Below are 11,733 nucleotides of genomic sequence, written 5' to 3' on the forward strand. Positions count from 1 at the left end.
CAAACTAGAAATAATGAACGCATGTCGGTTATTGTTGCAAAAGTTGTTTTCAAATAGATGGAGGAGCCATAGAGCTTGAAGTGTCATGCCCGGACAATGAGAAAGTTTCCTCAGCTTGTAGTGTGACGGATGTGGCCACCATACCTATTGAAAGTAATGATGTTGTTGACACAAAAGGTAATGATCGACACATATCCGATTTCTTGCAACATCTACTAAGACTCCATACACCGAGGAGAGAAGAAAGAGAGTAAAGAAATAGTGTGACGAAATTTGTTAATACTACATTAGAATTGATTTGTATACTAAATGATCTCATTTTACTCCCCTTCAAGAATGTGGTTATAAACATGATTTGGTGGTTACATCCACATGTGGTTACACATTTTATCATTTATCATTTCTCATTCTTGTTGGATTGTTCAATTAGGACCAGAAAAATTGTTGAGTTATGTATTATAGTTTTGTCGTGGATAAATATAGTAACATCTTTACTAAATGCTCTGCAACAGCTTATCTCTTATGTATCTTATTTATAGTTATATTTTCTGCTCGCAACCAATGGTCGAGAATGACGGAAACCTTCTGTCAAAATCAATAGTTTAACTGTTAGGATGTTATGCAATGTCTTTAAATGATGATGATGATGATGATGATGATGATGATGATGATGATGATGATGATGATGATAATAATAATAATAATAATAATAATAATAATAATAATAATAATAATGTAAGTTAACAATGTGTTTTGGAACAACATGTCCCTTATACATTTTTTCAGTCAAATTTTCTATTTTGCAACCATCTTTCGAGAATGATAGAATCCTTCTGTCGGATGGTATGCAGTTTTTATCTATGTAATTATTTTGCTTGTAAACTTAAACACTACTAATGTATACAAACAGTAATAAGATGATAATGATAATATAATTTCAAAATGTACAACGCTATCAGGGAACATTCAAAATACAACTTCAATTACTTTTAGATATCAAGTCTATTTACATGAGTTGTGTTAGAATGGGGTTGGAACACGTGTTTCAATTTTGGTCAACTCTACTATAACGAGTACATAGTGTAATACTTGTCGGAACTAAAACGAAAGTAGTTTTGTCCATTCTCCACTTTTATTCATCATCCATGTAAACAAACTTTTTCTCGTGCAATACGATGAATCTCAAATGATTACTAGAGATTGCATGATAAAAACTCTGCACAATCAATATGTTGATATTTAATAGCATGAAAGTGACACTTTTGAATATTTAAATCCATTCAATATTAAAAGGTGAAATGAATGGTTGAATCTCAACAATTAAATTATTTATCCCGACAGTTTCTAAATATCGAGTTCAATAGTTAAGATGTCTAATATGGCTATTTCAAAATGTCGAATTCAATAGTTGAATTGTCGAAATTGTCGCAAAGCTTGAAAACATGTATTATTCAAAACATTAATGGTTATAATTAATTCTCAACAGCAACATCACAATATCTTTCCAAAAATAAATAAGGAATAACTTAATAGTTAATTAATTATGGAATCCTTAACATTTTCTAAAGGATGTTGATATCTTTTTTCCTTCCAAAATATATCAAGAATCAAATAAATGAATGAATAAGAGTTTCAAAAATTTCAAATAAATATGACTATGCTCTATTTAACATTTAAAATAGTAAGCTATAAGATGAAAATATAAATAATTCCTAATAGCTAATCTCTGAAAATTGGATGATAAATCTAATAGTAATGTCTTCTTGATGATGAAATGAAAAAGATTTATAAGAAGTTAGAGTTTGTGAATGGTAAGAAGTTATGTGTTTTTTTTTTTTTTTTCAATTTTTCAAATTCAATTTTTTTTTTTTTTTTTACCGAAATTCATACTATCTAATATAATAATCATATCTCTAATATTTATAATATACAAAACAAATCATCACATTACAACATTAATAACTTTCAAATCAAGCATTAAATGCTCCTAAAAAGGTACCACTAAGGGTAATATGGACCTTTTATACCCAAAAAGTGACATTTTAGACCAAATTTAGTGCAAATGAAATTTTTTGCGCATTTTCAAATTTAATGATATTTATGAAAATTTCCCCAAAAAAAAAAATAATAATGATGATGATGATGATGATGATAATAATAATAATAATAATAATAATAATAATAATAATAATAATAATAATGCATGCATAGCACAATATACACTAAATAATCCTCCCATAAATCCTATTTCAATCTTGTATGAAGTAGAAACCTGGTCATGAAAGGAGTGAACATGAAAAATTTAATCATAAAAATGTAGGTTAAAAATCCATAATTATCCAAAACTATTGTTATTACCCTCTAAAAGATAAGAAAAAAATCAGTGAAAAAGACCGACAGAGAGCCTAAGCTGAAGCAAATCTCAGACAATAATTAACCAGGTAATCCAGAAAACATGAGAGTCTGCAATGTTTTATTAAACTCCACAACCATCAACTGCACCAACTGGTAGGTTAAGTGCACAAAACTTAACAAATTTAGTCCCTGAAAATGCTGCAAAAGTCCCTGTTAGATGATATCTTTGAATGTTTCTTGAAATAAAGGCAGATTTGATTTCCATCATAGAAAGGTATATAGTATTACAATATAAATTATAGAAAATAAATAAAATATTACTGTTATGGTGATTAAAAGTCGGAAATTGAATCTTTAACTCAGGTTTCCTAAATTACATCTTTACTTGAACAAATGAGATATATAAAGTAGTGTGTTGCAATCCAGAAGTAATTCCAAGTCCGTTCCCTACTGACAAACAGAAAATGGTTCTACGGGTCAATCCTCTCCTTTCACAATCACCTACAGCATCAAAACGATGTTTCCTTTAGTCGGCCAGCCTAAAAGAGTAAAAATACTATTAAGCACAAAGCATTAATGACTAAGTTATAGTTCATATATATCAAAATGGTGCTGGAATTTCAGATTCTATTCTACAAAACCAACTATCTATATTAGATTTCAATTTCCTCACGCTAAAATCCAACAGATGAATAATGGCATACGTAGAATCACAATTCTATCTAGCAACAATAAGCAAGAGTTGACAGATAAGTTTAGTTCATTGCTAGATCTAGAAGAAGATACAAGGAAACGGATCCTTAGCAATTACCGCAAATCATTTAACATGAATAGGAAGAGATGTTATCCCACGAAAGATGATCCTGGATTTGTGCATAAGCTAAGAAGAGTAAAGAAAATATGATAGCACTTGTGCAAAGCACTCTAAAGAGATCAGTTTCCCCAATGTCATTTTCGTTAACCAACAACAAGCAGGTTAGAAACATTGTACTGTTTCTTTAAACTTATAAACAACGCATTCTAGATAACTACCTAACAACAACAGAATTACTCAAAGCCATATAACTAGAAAAATGATTAATAAGAACAGGAAAACATTCGACGCCCATCATTTAGTGAATAGTTCAATCCAATTGGTTAATGATATCAGTTTAGACAATCTCAAATGGTGACATTTCTGGTGATAAGAAAAACTCAGGTGATGACTTCTGTATTTGTTATTCCGAGCTAATCATCTTTTAATCTACACAAAATGATATTTATTCCCAAATAGATTTAGGTTCAACTATGTGAATCCTTTTGCACGCTACGTTCTAGTCATCGATAGATCTACTACAGGATCTTAAACCCATATTTTCGGTAACATATTAGTTATACAGAATCAGCATACAACATAAACATTTGACATTCCACAATAATGAACACACAAATGAAAAACTATTCACAAAAACAATAATTACCAATTTACAAGAGCTGGAACCCAGATGCAGACACAAGAGTACCGATAAGTCCCCAAATCCATTGATGTTTCGCCCGCAGTTAAAGAATCTCTATACAGTGGAACCGTGGATTCAGTATGATCCACCAAGGAAAACTAATTGAACAGAAAAATATTCAAATGATGTGATTTTAATCCAAATATATATTGTTGTAGTTTTGGTTTAATAACCACCTCCTTCCTTTAAAATTTGCCTTCTCCTAATCAACAAGAATGCCACCACACAAACTTGCAGGATCCCAGCTATCCCCGTAAACATTAGCCCGATTTTCTTCCCCGTGTTGAGCTTATCTTTCAACTGTGGGGGCCCCAAATGTGGATGCGACTTGTTTGAAGGAGGTGGGAGAAGACGTTTTCTTGGAGAAGGCGGTGGAGGACCGAGAGGTGAGGGCGGCGGAGGTGGTGGTGATTGAGTTGGAGGAGGAGGTGGAGGTGGAGGAGGAGGAGGCGGTGGTGGTGATGGAGGTGGAGGGGCCAATGGAGGAGGTGGTGGTGGCGGAACAAATGGAGGTGGAGGAGCCAATGGAGGAGGTGTTGGCGGCGGAACGAATGGAGGGGGCGGAGCTAATGGAGGTGGTGGGTCGATGTCGACAGAAGGTGGCGGTGGAGGATTCACATTCTGTTGAGACTCAACAATGAGAGCAAAGAAACCAAAGAAAATCCCTAAACAAGCAATTACCAAAGTTAACAATGGCGAATTCATATTGATCGCACACAAATCAATTATTCAGGCAAAATCTTCTTCTTTGCAACCTCCTCGCATCCGAGATCGCTTCAAAATCCTCACTCTTCTTCTAATTCAACAACAAGTGGCAATTTATTTCGCGATCTAAAACCCAATAACTTGCTATATTTTTGGATCCTGGCCCTGGAAATTTCTTGTTATCTGCAATAAACAACAAAAAGATCCAACTGGGCTGGCCCCAAAAATCTTGATTTCTTCTTCAAACGGGGAAGAATTCACGGAAAAGTTCCCCAGAAAAACAAGAAACTAGTAATAAAACATTACATTGGATTCTTGAATCTGGATTCAAATAAAATAATAACGAATTACGGGGTGGTTACATTTGCTACTTCTTTTCCTTCCTGATCCCCCAATTCTCGTTAAAATCAAATTAGAAAAAGAAGAAAAACGGAGAGAGAAATTGGGAGAGGGAAAGGGAAAGGAGGCAGAGAGGGCAAGAGAGAGATAACAAATGGGAAATAGGGAAGAAAGAACAGGCGGGAATGGATTCAACGGTAGGTATAATTTTGGGGAGTCTTGATTGCTTAGATTTAGGGGTCAAGACAAAATTTTAGCAGTAATTTAGGTTGTGTGAATTTGTTTGTCTTAAAATGAAAAGAAAAATTAAAAATAAAAAGACACTTCATGTTGACCAAAGGCATTGATATCAAAGTGCATATTCTATGAAACACGTTCGCAGATTTGTACAATGAGACTGATCAAAATTGAAATATAAAGCTTAAGACCCTGTTTGGGATTCTTTTAACTCTAATACATTTTTTTACTTTTTTAATTTCAGTCACAAAGTTTTCAATAAAATAATATTACACATAAGTTCAAAAGAATTCTTTTTTTTTTTTAATCACACAATCTTCAATACATCACTATTTCAAAATATATTTTCCCTAAAAATTAAATTTAATGAGCCAAACAGGGCTAAAATATATTAATTGAAAAAGTTTCAATATGTGCAATAATTAGGTGTATAATGAAGAGTCGTGACCTTTGTATGGGACGTGAACGAAATCATGATCCAATCTAAAATAATGCGATTTAATGCACAAAAATAATTTGTGCCAAAAGATGCGATCATTGAAAAAATACAAACATTGAATCCACAAATTGAATCAATTTCATTCCATTCTCTTCACTCTAAGAGCCTGTTTGAGAGTGATTTTGAGAATTGATTTTTTGACCGTTAGGAGAAAAGTGAGGTCTACATGTGAGAGAAAAAGTCAAATATGACGACTGAAATGGTGAAATAACGGTCAAAAAATGAATTTTTGGGGCAAAAAAATAACTCCCAAACAGGTTGTAAATCAATTTAATTAATTGATTCCCAATTCTTTCCTTCTCCAAATTATATCATCAAAATTATTTTCAAGTTTCGTATTTGATATTTTTATATTCGATATCATCTGGTCCTCAAGAGTACAGCCAAGTTTTGTTTCATTCGATAGAATTAATAGTGAGCTATATTAATTTTGAAAGAAGCATTATACTTTGGAAGATTGACATTCATTTGATAAGTTAGTACCAATGTAGGGACAAAAACTATCTTAAAGAGAATTGTGCTCACATAACTCGCTTCATTTGATCTACTAATTTTTACGTTTCAATAAGTCACAATTTGTGCCAGTCAAAAAAACAAATAAGTAAGCCACAATTTGTGCATATTTTTTATGCGCAAACTTGGTTTCCATAGGTCGAAAATCTATCCGAAATTTTGCACTATTACGTCACGATTTTATCATATTTGCATGAACATACTTTTAGTTAAAACAAATATAATTATGCAATAAGTTCTCAATAACATTACGACATGTTTTGTTTTATTGTGTACTTTATATTCTATTGGTTTGCATTATAATATAATTAGAATGCTTCTACATGTTCCAAAATCTTATTTATATTCATTTTTTATTTTTATTTTTATGATGGGGAAACTCATCGTCGCTACCCTTCGAGTGCACACTGAATAAACCCTCAAATTGATGCAATAGCCTACAAATCACACCAGTCAGATAAATGGAATAGTTGAATTGATTTTTTGGAGATCACTGTACTCCTCTACAAGAGAAGAAATGGTTGGTCTTTGTCATGACTGAACTATTTTTATTAATTTAAAATTTGTGCACTTTCTACAGGTCTATGAATAGTGATGTGATCCAAGAATCAAGTTTGAAGACAGCGAGTTCGAGTTGAGACCTGTTGATTATCGAAGGCGGACCGATGACGCGATCGAGAGCAAAGCAAGTGAAACAAGCGATGTGATTGCTTGTTCAAGAAACCATTGGTGGAACAATGTTCGGGACTCAAAATGGGACAAGTTTCGTGTTCGGGTCGAAAGCCAAATCAAAGTAGATCAACTCAATACAAGCGGACGAAAACGGAGGTCAAAGTAACAACCATACGGCCGCATGATTTTAAAGTGGTGCGACCGCACAGATTCATGCAAGGTTTTCTAGAGAGGCAACAGTTTCTTTCATGCAACCGCATGAAAATGTACCATGCATTCTGCCCTTTTTCCACAAATTTCCTTATTTTGTTAGAATTTGATATCAATTAGACTTCTTTCCATACTTTGAAGATTTTGCACGATTTTAGCTAGGTTTTTATCTTTAGTATAAATACTCTCTCCATTACATTGTAAACGACCTTTTTTTTTTTTTTGCAATTATTATTGAATTCAAGAGAGGCTTTTGCTTTCTTCTTTGAACAATAATTTAGAACTTATCAAGGATAACTCCTTGTGGCGTTCAACATCGTGGGTTCTTCAATTTGTAAGCAAGGGGTCCATTGCTTCACCGTTATCTTTGGGTTCTTTGTTTCATCTTGTTGGATTCAAATCCAAACTGGTTATTAATTGGCGTTCTCGGGTTCTGCGTTAATCTAGTTGTGGGTTTCGTAATCTAAGTTTCTACAGGGTTCGCATCAGTTGGTATCAGAGTTTTGGTCCCAATTTAATCAGGTTCTATCTTTAATTTTCTTGTTTGTGTTGTACTTTTCTTGATTTCCAAGTTTCTTCCTTGTTCTTGAGTCATTCTTCAATTCATTCCTTCAATCCGTATTTTTCATTGGTGGTACAATCTCTTGTTAAAAAAAAAAGTTACTGTTCATCCGGATATTAAAAAAAGTTACTATTAACGTCAAAAAAAAATTATTAATTGCTTGATTTGCTACCAACAAGTTCACATTCAAATTCCTAAAGTCTAAAGTTCTTTTTTTCTTCAATTCTTCAATTTCGGCAATTGATCCGTTGAAATTTAGTGAGTTCATTCAAATTTCATTCTATTTGTTTCCAAATCCCTTGAAAATTATTCTCTTGACTTACGTTTCGGGTTGAATCCGCAAGTTTTAATCCGGTGAGTTCGTTATTATTTTTGGAAGCTCTTGGTGAAAGCATTGAGTGGTAAAAGGCAGAGTGGTGAGCTCATTAGAGGGTAAAAGCCAATTGTATGATTCCGAGTGAAATTTGGTAAGGCAGAAATTGAGAAAATGTCTGAACAAGAAGGTTCCAACTCAAGCCAACACGGCTATCACAACAATACATCAGAAGATTTGATACAGTAGTTTGAACTTGTTTTTGGGGTTGTTAGAGATGGGCTGGACCAACAAAATACTTGGAGGGCTAAACAGGAAGTTTGGATGACGAGGATGGATACATCAGTGGCAAATCTTGATTACATAATAAACTGGTGGGATCAAGTGGTTACTACACAACGATGGTGTGGGGGAAGACCAATTAGTACTTGGGAGGATTTGAAGGCGTTGATGAGGAAGCGGTTCGTTCCTAACCACTATTATAGGGAGATCCATCAGAAGTTGCAGAGCCTGTTTCAAAGGTTGAGAAGCGCAGCGGACTATCACAAGGAAATGGAAATACTCATGATCAGGGCAAATGTGGTGGAGGATCGGGAAGTTACCATGAAACGGTTCTTAAACAGTCTAAATCGGAAAATTGCTAATGTAGTGGAATTGCAGTATTACGTGGAGCTGGAGGACATGTTGCATGTAGCCATGAAGGTGGAGAAACAACTGAAGAAGAAGGGTACTGTGAAGCAACCGGTGAATACTTCGTCTTCTAACCCAAATTGGAAGTCGAAGTGGGATGTTAATAATAAGGGGGTGAAGCAGTAGCTAGAGGAAGAAGTGAGTGGCAGAAAGGGAAAGAAGAAAGTGCTAGTAGGACAACGCCAAAATCGGAGCCACAACCATCACGAAGTCGAGACATCAAGTGTTTTAGGTGTTTGGGGACGGGACACATTGCATCTCATTGTCCTAATAAATGAACCATGGTATTGCGGGACAATGAAGAGGTGGTAAGTGAGAGCGAAGGAGAGTATGATGACATGCCAGCGTTGGAGGATGTTGGTGATGAAGATGAGACGGAATTTGCCGTTGGGGAGCTGTTGGTCTCGAGGCGAGCACTTAACACTCAAATCAAGACAGATGATTCGGAGCAGTAGCGGGAAAACATATTCCACACTCGGTGCCACGTCCACGATCAGGTATGTAGCTTCATTATTGATTGTGGGAGTTGCACAAATATGGCTAGCACAACTTTAGTTAAGAAATTGGGTTTATCATTATTGAGACACCATAGGCCTTATAAATTGCAGTGATTGAATGAGAGTGAGGAAGTTAGGGTAAATAAACGAGTGTTAATTAATTTCGCAATTGGGAGATATAGTGACAAAGTTGTATATGATGTGGTGCCTATGCAAGCGGGTCATATTCTATTGGGGAGACCCTGGCAAATTAATAGGAAGGTTACATATGATGGGTATAGGAACCGGTATAGCTTTATCAAAGATGGGAGGTCCATTACTGTTGCGCCATTAACACCGACTCAGGTGTATGAAGACCAAATAAAATCGAGAAATGAGAGAGAAAGGCAAGCAAGAGAATCTACAAAAATGAGAGAAAATAGTGAGCCTGTGAGTATGAGAGAAAATAGCGAGGTGGCCGAGAAGGAGAGGAAGAGAGAAAGGCCACATGAGAGGAGAGAAAAAGAGTCAGTTGAGCGGAGAGAAAAAGGGTCAGTTGAGCGAAGAGAAAAAGAGTCAGCTGAACGGAGAGAAAAGCCAAAAGTGAACTATTTTGCGAGGGGGAGTGAATTAAAAAAGGCTTTGAGTGATAAGAGACGAGTGTTGTTGTTAGTTTACAAGGACTCTCTCCTCTCCCTTGAGGAGTCTAACACCTCCCTCCCTAGCGTAGTTAAGTATTTGTTACAAGAGTTCGAAGATATGTTTCCGGAGGAGGTGCCAAGTGGATTGCCACCAGTTCGAATGATGGAGCACCAAATTGACTTCATACCCGGGGCTGTCATTCCAAACCAACCAGCTTACCGAAGCAATCCCGAGGAGACGAAGGAGCTTCGGAGACAAGTGAAGGAGTTGATGAGCAAAGGTTACGTGAGGGAGAGTATGAGCCCGTGTGTTGTTCCTGTTCTAGTGGTGCCAAAGAAGGATGGGACTTGGCGAATGTGCGTGGACTGCAGAGCTATCAACAACATTACAATAAAGTATCATCACCCTATTCCTAGGCTAGATGATATGTTTGATGAATTGCATGGTGCTTGTGTTTTTATTAAAATTGATCTTAAGAGCGGGTACCATCAAATTCGAATACGGGAGGGTGATGAATGGAAAACGGCATTTAAAACTAAATACGGGTTATATGAGTGGTTGTTTATGTCATTTGGTCTCACAAATGCACCAAGCACATTTATGCGTTTAATGAATCATGTTTTACGTACTTTCATAAGAAAATTTGTTGTAGTTTACTTTGATGACATTTTAATCTATAGCAAAGTCCTAGGTGAACATTTAGAACATTTAAAGTACGTGCTTGTTGTGTTAAGAAAGGAACAATTGTATGCTAATTTTAAAAAGTGCACGTTTTGCACGGATAGAGTTGTTTTTCTAGGATTTGTTGTTAGTGCTTATGGGGTTGAAGTGGATGAGGAAAATATTAAAACTATTAAAGAATGGCCAACACCTAAAAATATAACTGAGGTTAGGAGCTTCCATGGTCTGGCTAGTTTTTATAGGCAGAGTTTGTGAGAGTTTTTAGCACAATCACGATACCATTAACTGAAATCGTTAAGAAAAGTGTAGATTTTCACTGGGGGGAAACACAAGAACTTGCATTTAATACCATTAAGGATAAATTGTGTAAAGCACATATTTTGACATTACCTAAAAACGTTCGAGATTGAGTGTGATGCATCAGGGATAAGTATTGAAGCGGTGTTAATGCAAGAAAGGAGACATATTGCTTACTTTAGCGAGAAGTTGAGTGGAGCTGCACTAAACTACCCAACGTATGACAAGGAGTTGTATTCCCTTGTTCGAGCATTGGAGACTTAGCAGCATTACTTGTGGCCTAAGGAGTTCATGATACACACCAATCATGAATCCCTAAAGCACTTGTGGGGTCAAGGTAAGTTGAACAAGCAACATGCAAGGTGGATGGTGTTCATAGAGATGTTTCCATACGTCATCAGGTATAAGCAAGGTAATGAAAACGTAGTTGTAGATGCGTTGTCGCGAAGGTTCGTGCTTCTTAACTCTTTAAGTGCGAAATTACTTTGTTTTGAGCATATTAAGAGCATGTATGAAAATGACCTTGATTTCTCAAACATTTATAATTCATGTGCTAAAATGGCTGTTGACAAATTTTATAGACATGAAAGATATTTGTTTAAGGAGAATAAGTTGTGCATTCCAAATTGTTCAATGCGTGAATTATTGGTAAGGGAAGCACACAATGGGGGTCTAATGGGTCATTTTGGGATTCAAAAGACTTTAGACATGTTAGGGAAACACTTTTACTGGCCTAAAATGCGTAGTAACATAGAACGGATTTGTGAGAAGTGCATAACTTGTAAACAAGCTAAATCAAAAGTTTTACCCCATGGCTTGTATACACCTTTACCTGTACCTAGTGAACCTTGGGTGGATATTTCTATGGATTTTGTGTTAGGGTTACCTAGGACAAAGAAAGGTCCGGATTCTATCTTTATAGTGGTTGATAGGTTTAGTAAAATGGCACACTTCATACCATGTCACAAAATCGATGATACCACTAACATTGCTGATTTATTTTTTAGGGAAATAGTACATTTGTATGGAGTCCCTAAGAGTATTGT

At 35.4% G+C, this 11,733-nt stretch overlaps 2 protein-coding genes across 3 annotated transcripts; one reads left to right on the forward strand and one right to left on the reverse strand.

Annotated features, from left to right (window-relative positions):
- Positions 1–2,578: 2,578 nt before the first annotated feature.
- LOC111387770 (leucine-rich repeat extensin-like protein 3) lies at positions 2,579–5,145 on the reverse strand. 2 transcript variants are annotated; one of them, XM_023012357.1, is made up of 2 exons: positions 3,816–5,140; positions 2,579–2,856 (listed from the first exon to the last, which is right to left on the reverse strand). In XM_023012357.1, exon 1 carries the CDS (start codon positions 4,554–4,556, stop codon positions 4,017–4,019), a length of 540 nt encoding a protein of 179 aa, XP_022868125.1. In that variant the 5' UTR covers positions 4,557–5,140; the 3' UTR covers positions 2,579–2,856; positions 3,816–4,016. The 2 variants fall into 2 exon arrangements, with proteins under 2 accessions (XP_022868125.1, XP_022868126.1); XM_023012358.1 differs by having other exon boundaries at positions 2,650–2,894; positions 3,816–5,145.
- Positions 5,146–9,298: 4,153 nt separating this feature from the next.
- On the forward strand, positions 9,299–10,951 carry LOC111387763. Its single transcript, XM_023012346.1, has 3 exons — positions 9,299–10,137; positions 10,390–10,637; positions 10,815–10,951. The coding sequence occupies exons 1-3, from the start codon at positions 9,299–9,301 to the stop codon at positions 10,949–10,951; spliced, it is 1,224 nt and encodes a 407-aa protein (XP_022868114.1).
- Positions 10,952–11,733: the final 782 nt, after the last annotated feature.

Source organism: Olea europaea, unplaced genomic scaffold (assembly GCF_002742605.1).
Source record: "Olea europaea var. sylvestris unplaced genomic scaffold, O_europaea_v1 scaffold424, whole genome shotgun sequence".
Classification (NCBI taxonomy): Eukaryota; Viridiplantae; Streptophyta; class Magnoliopsida; order Lamiales; family Oleaceae; genus Olea; species Olea europaea.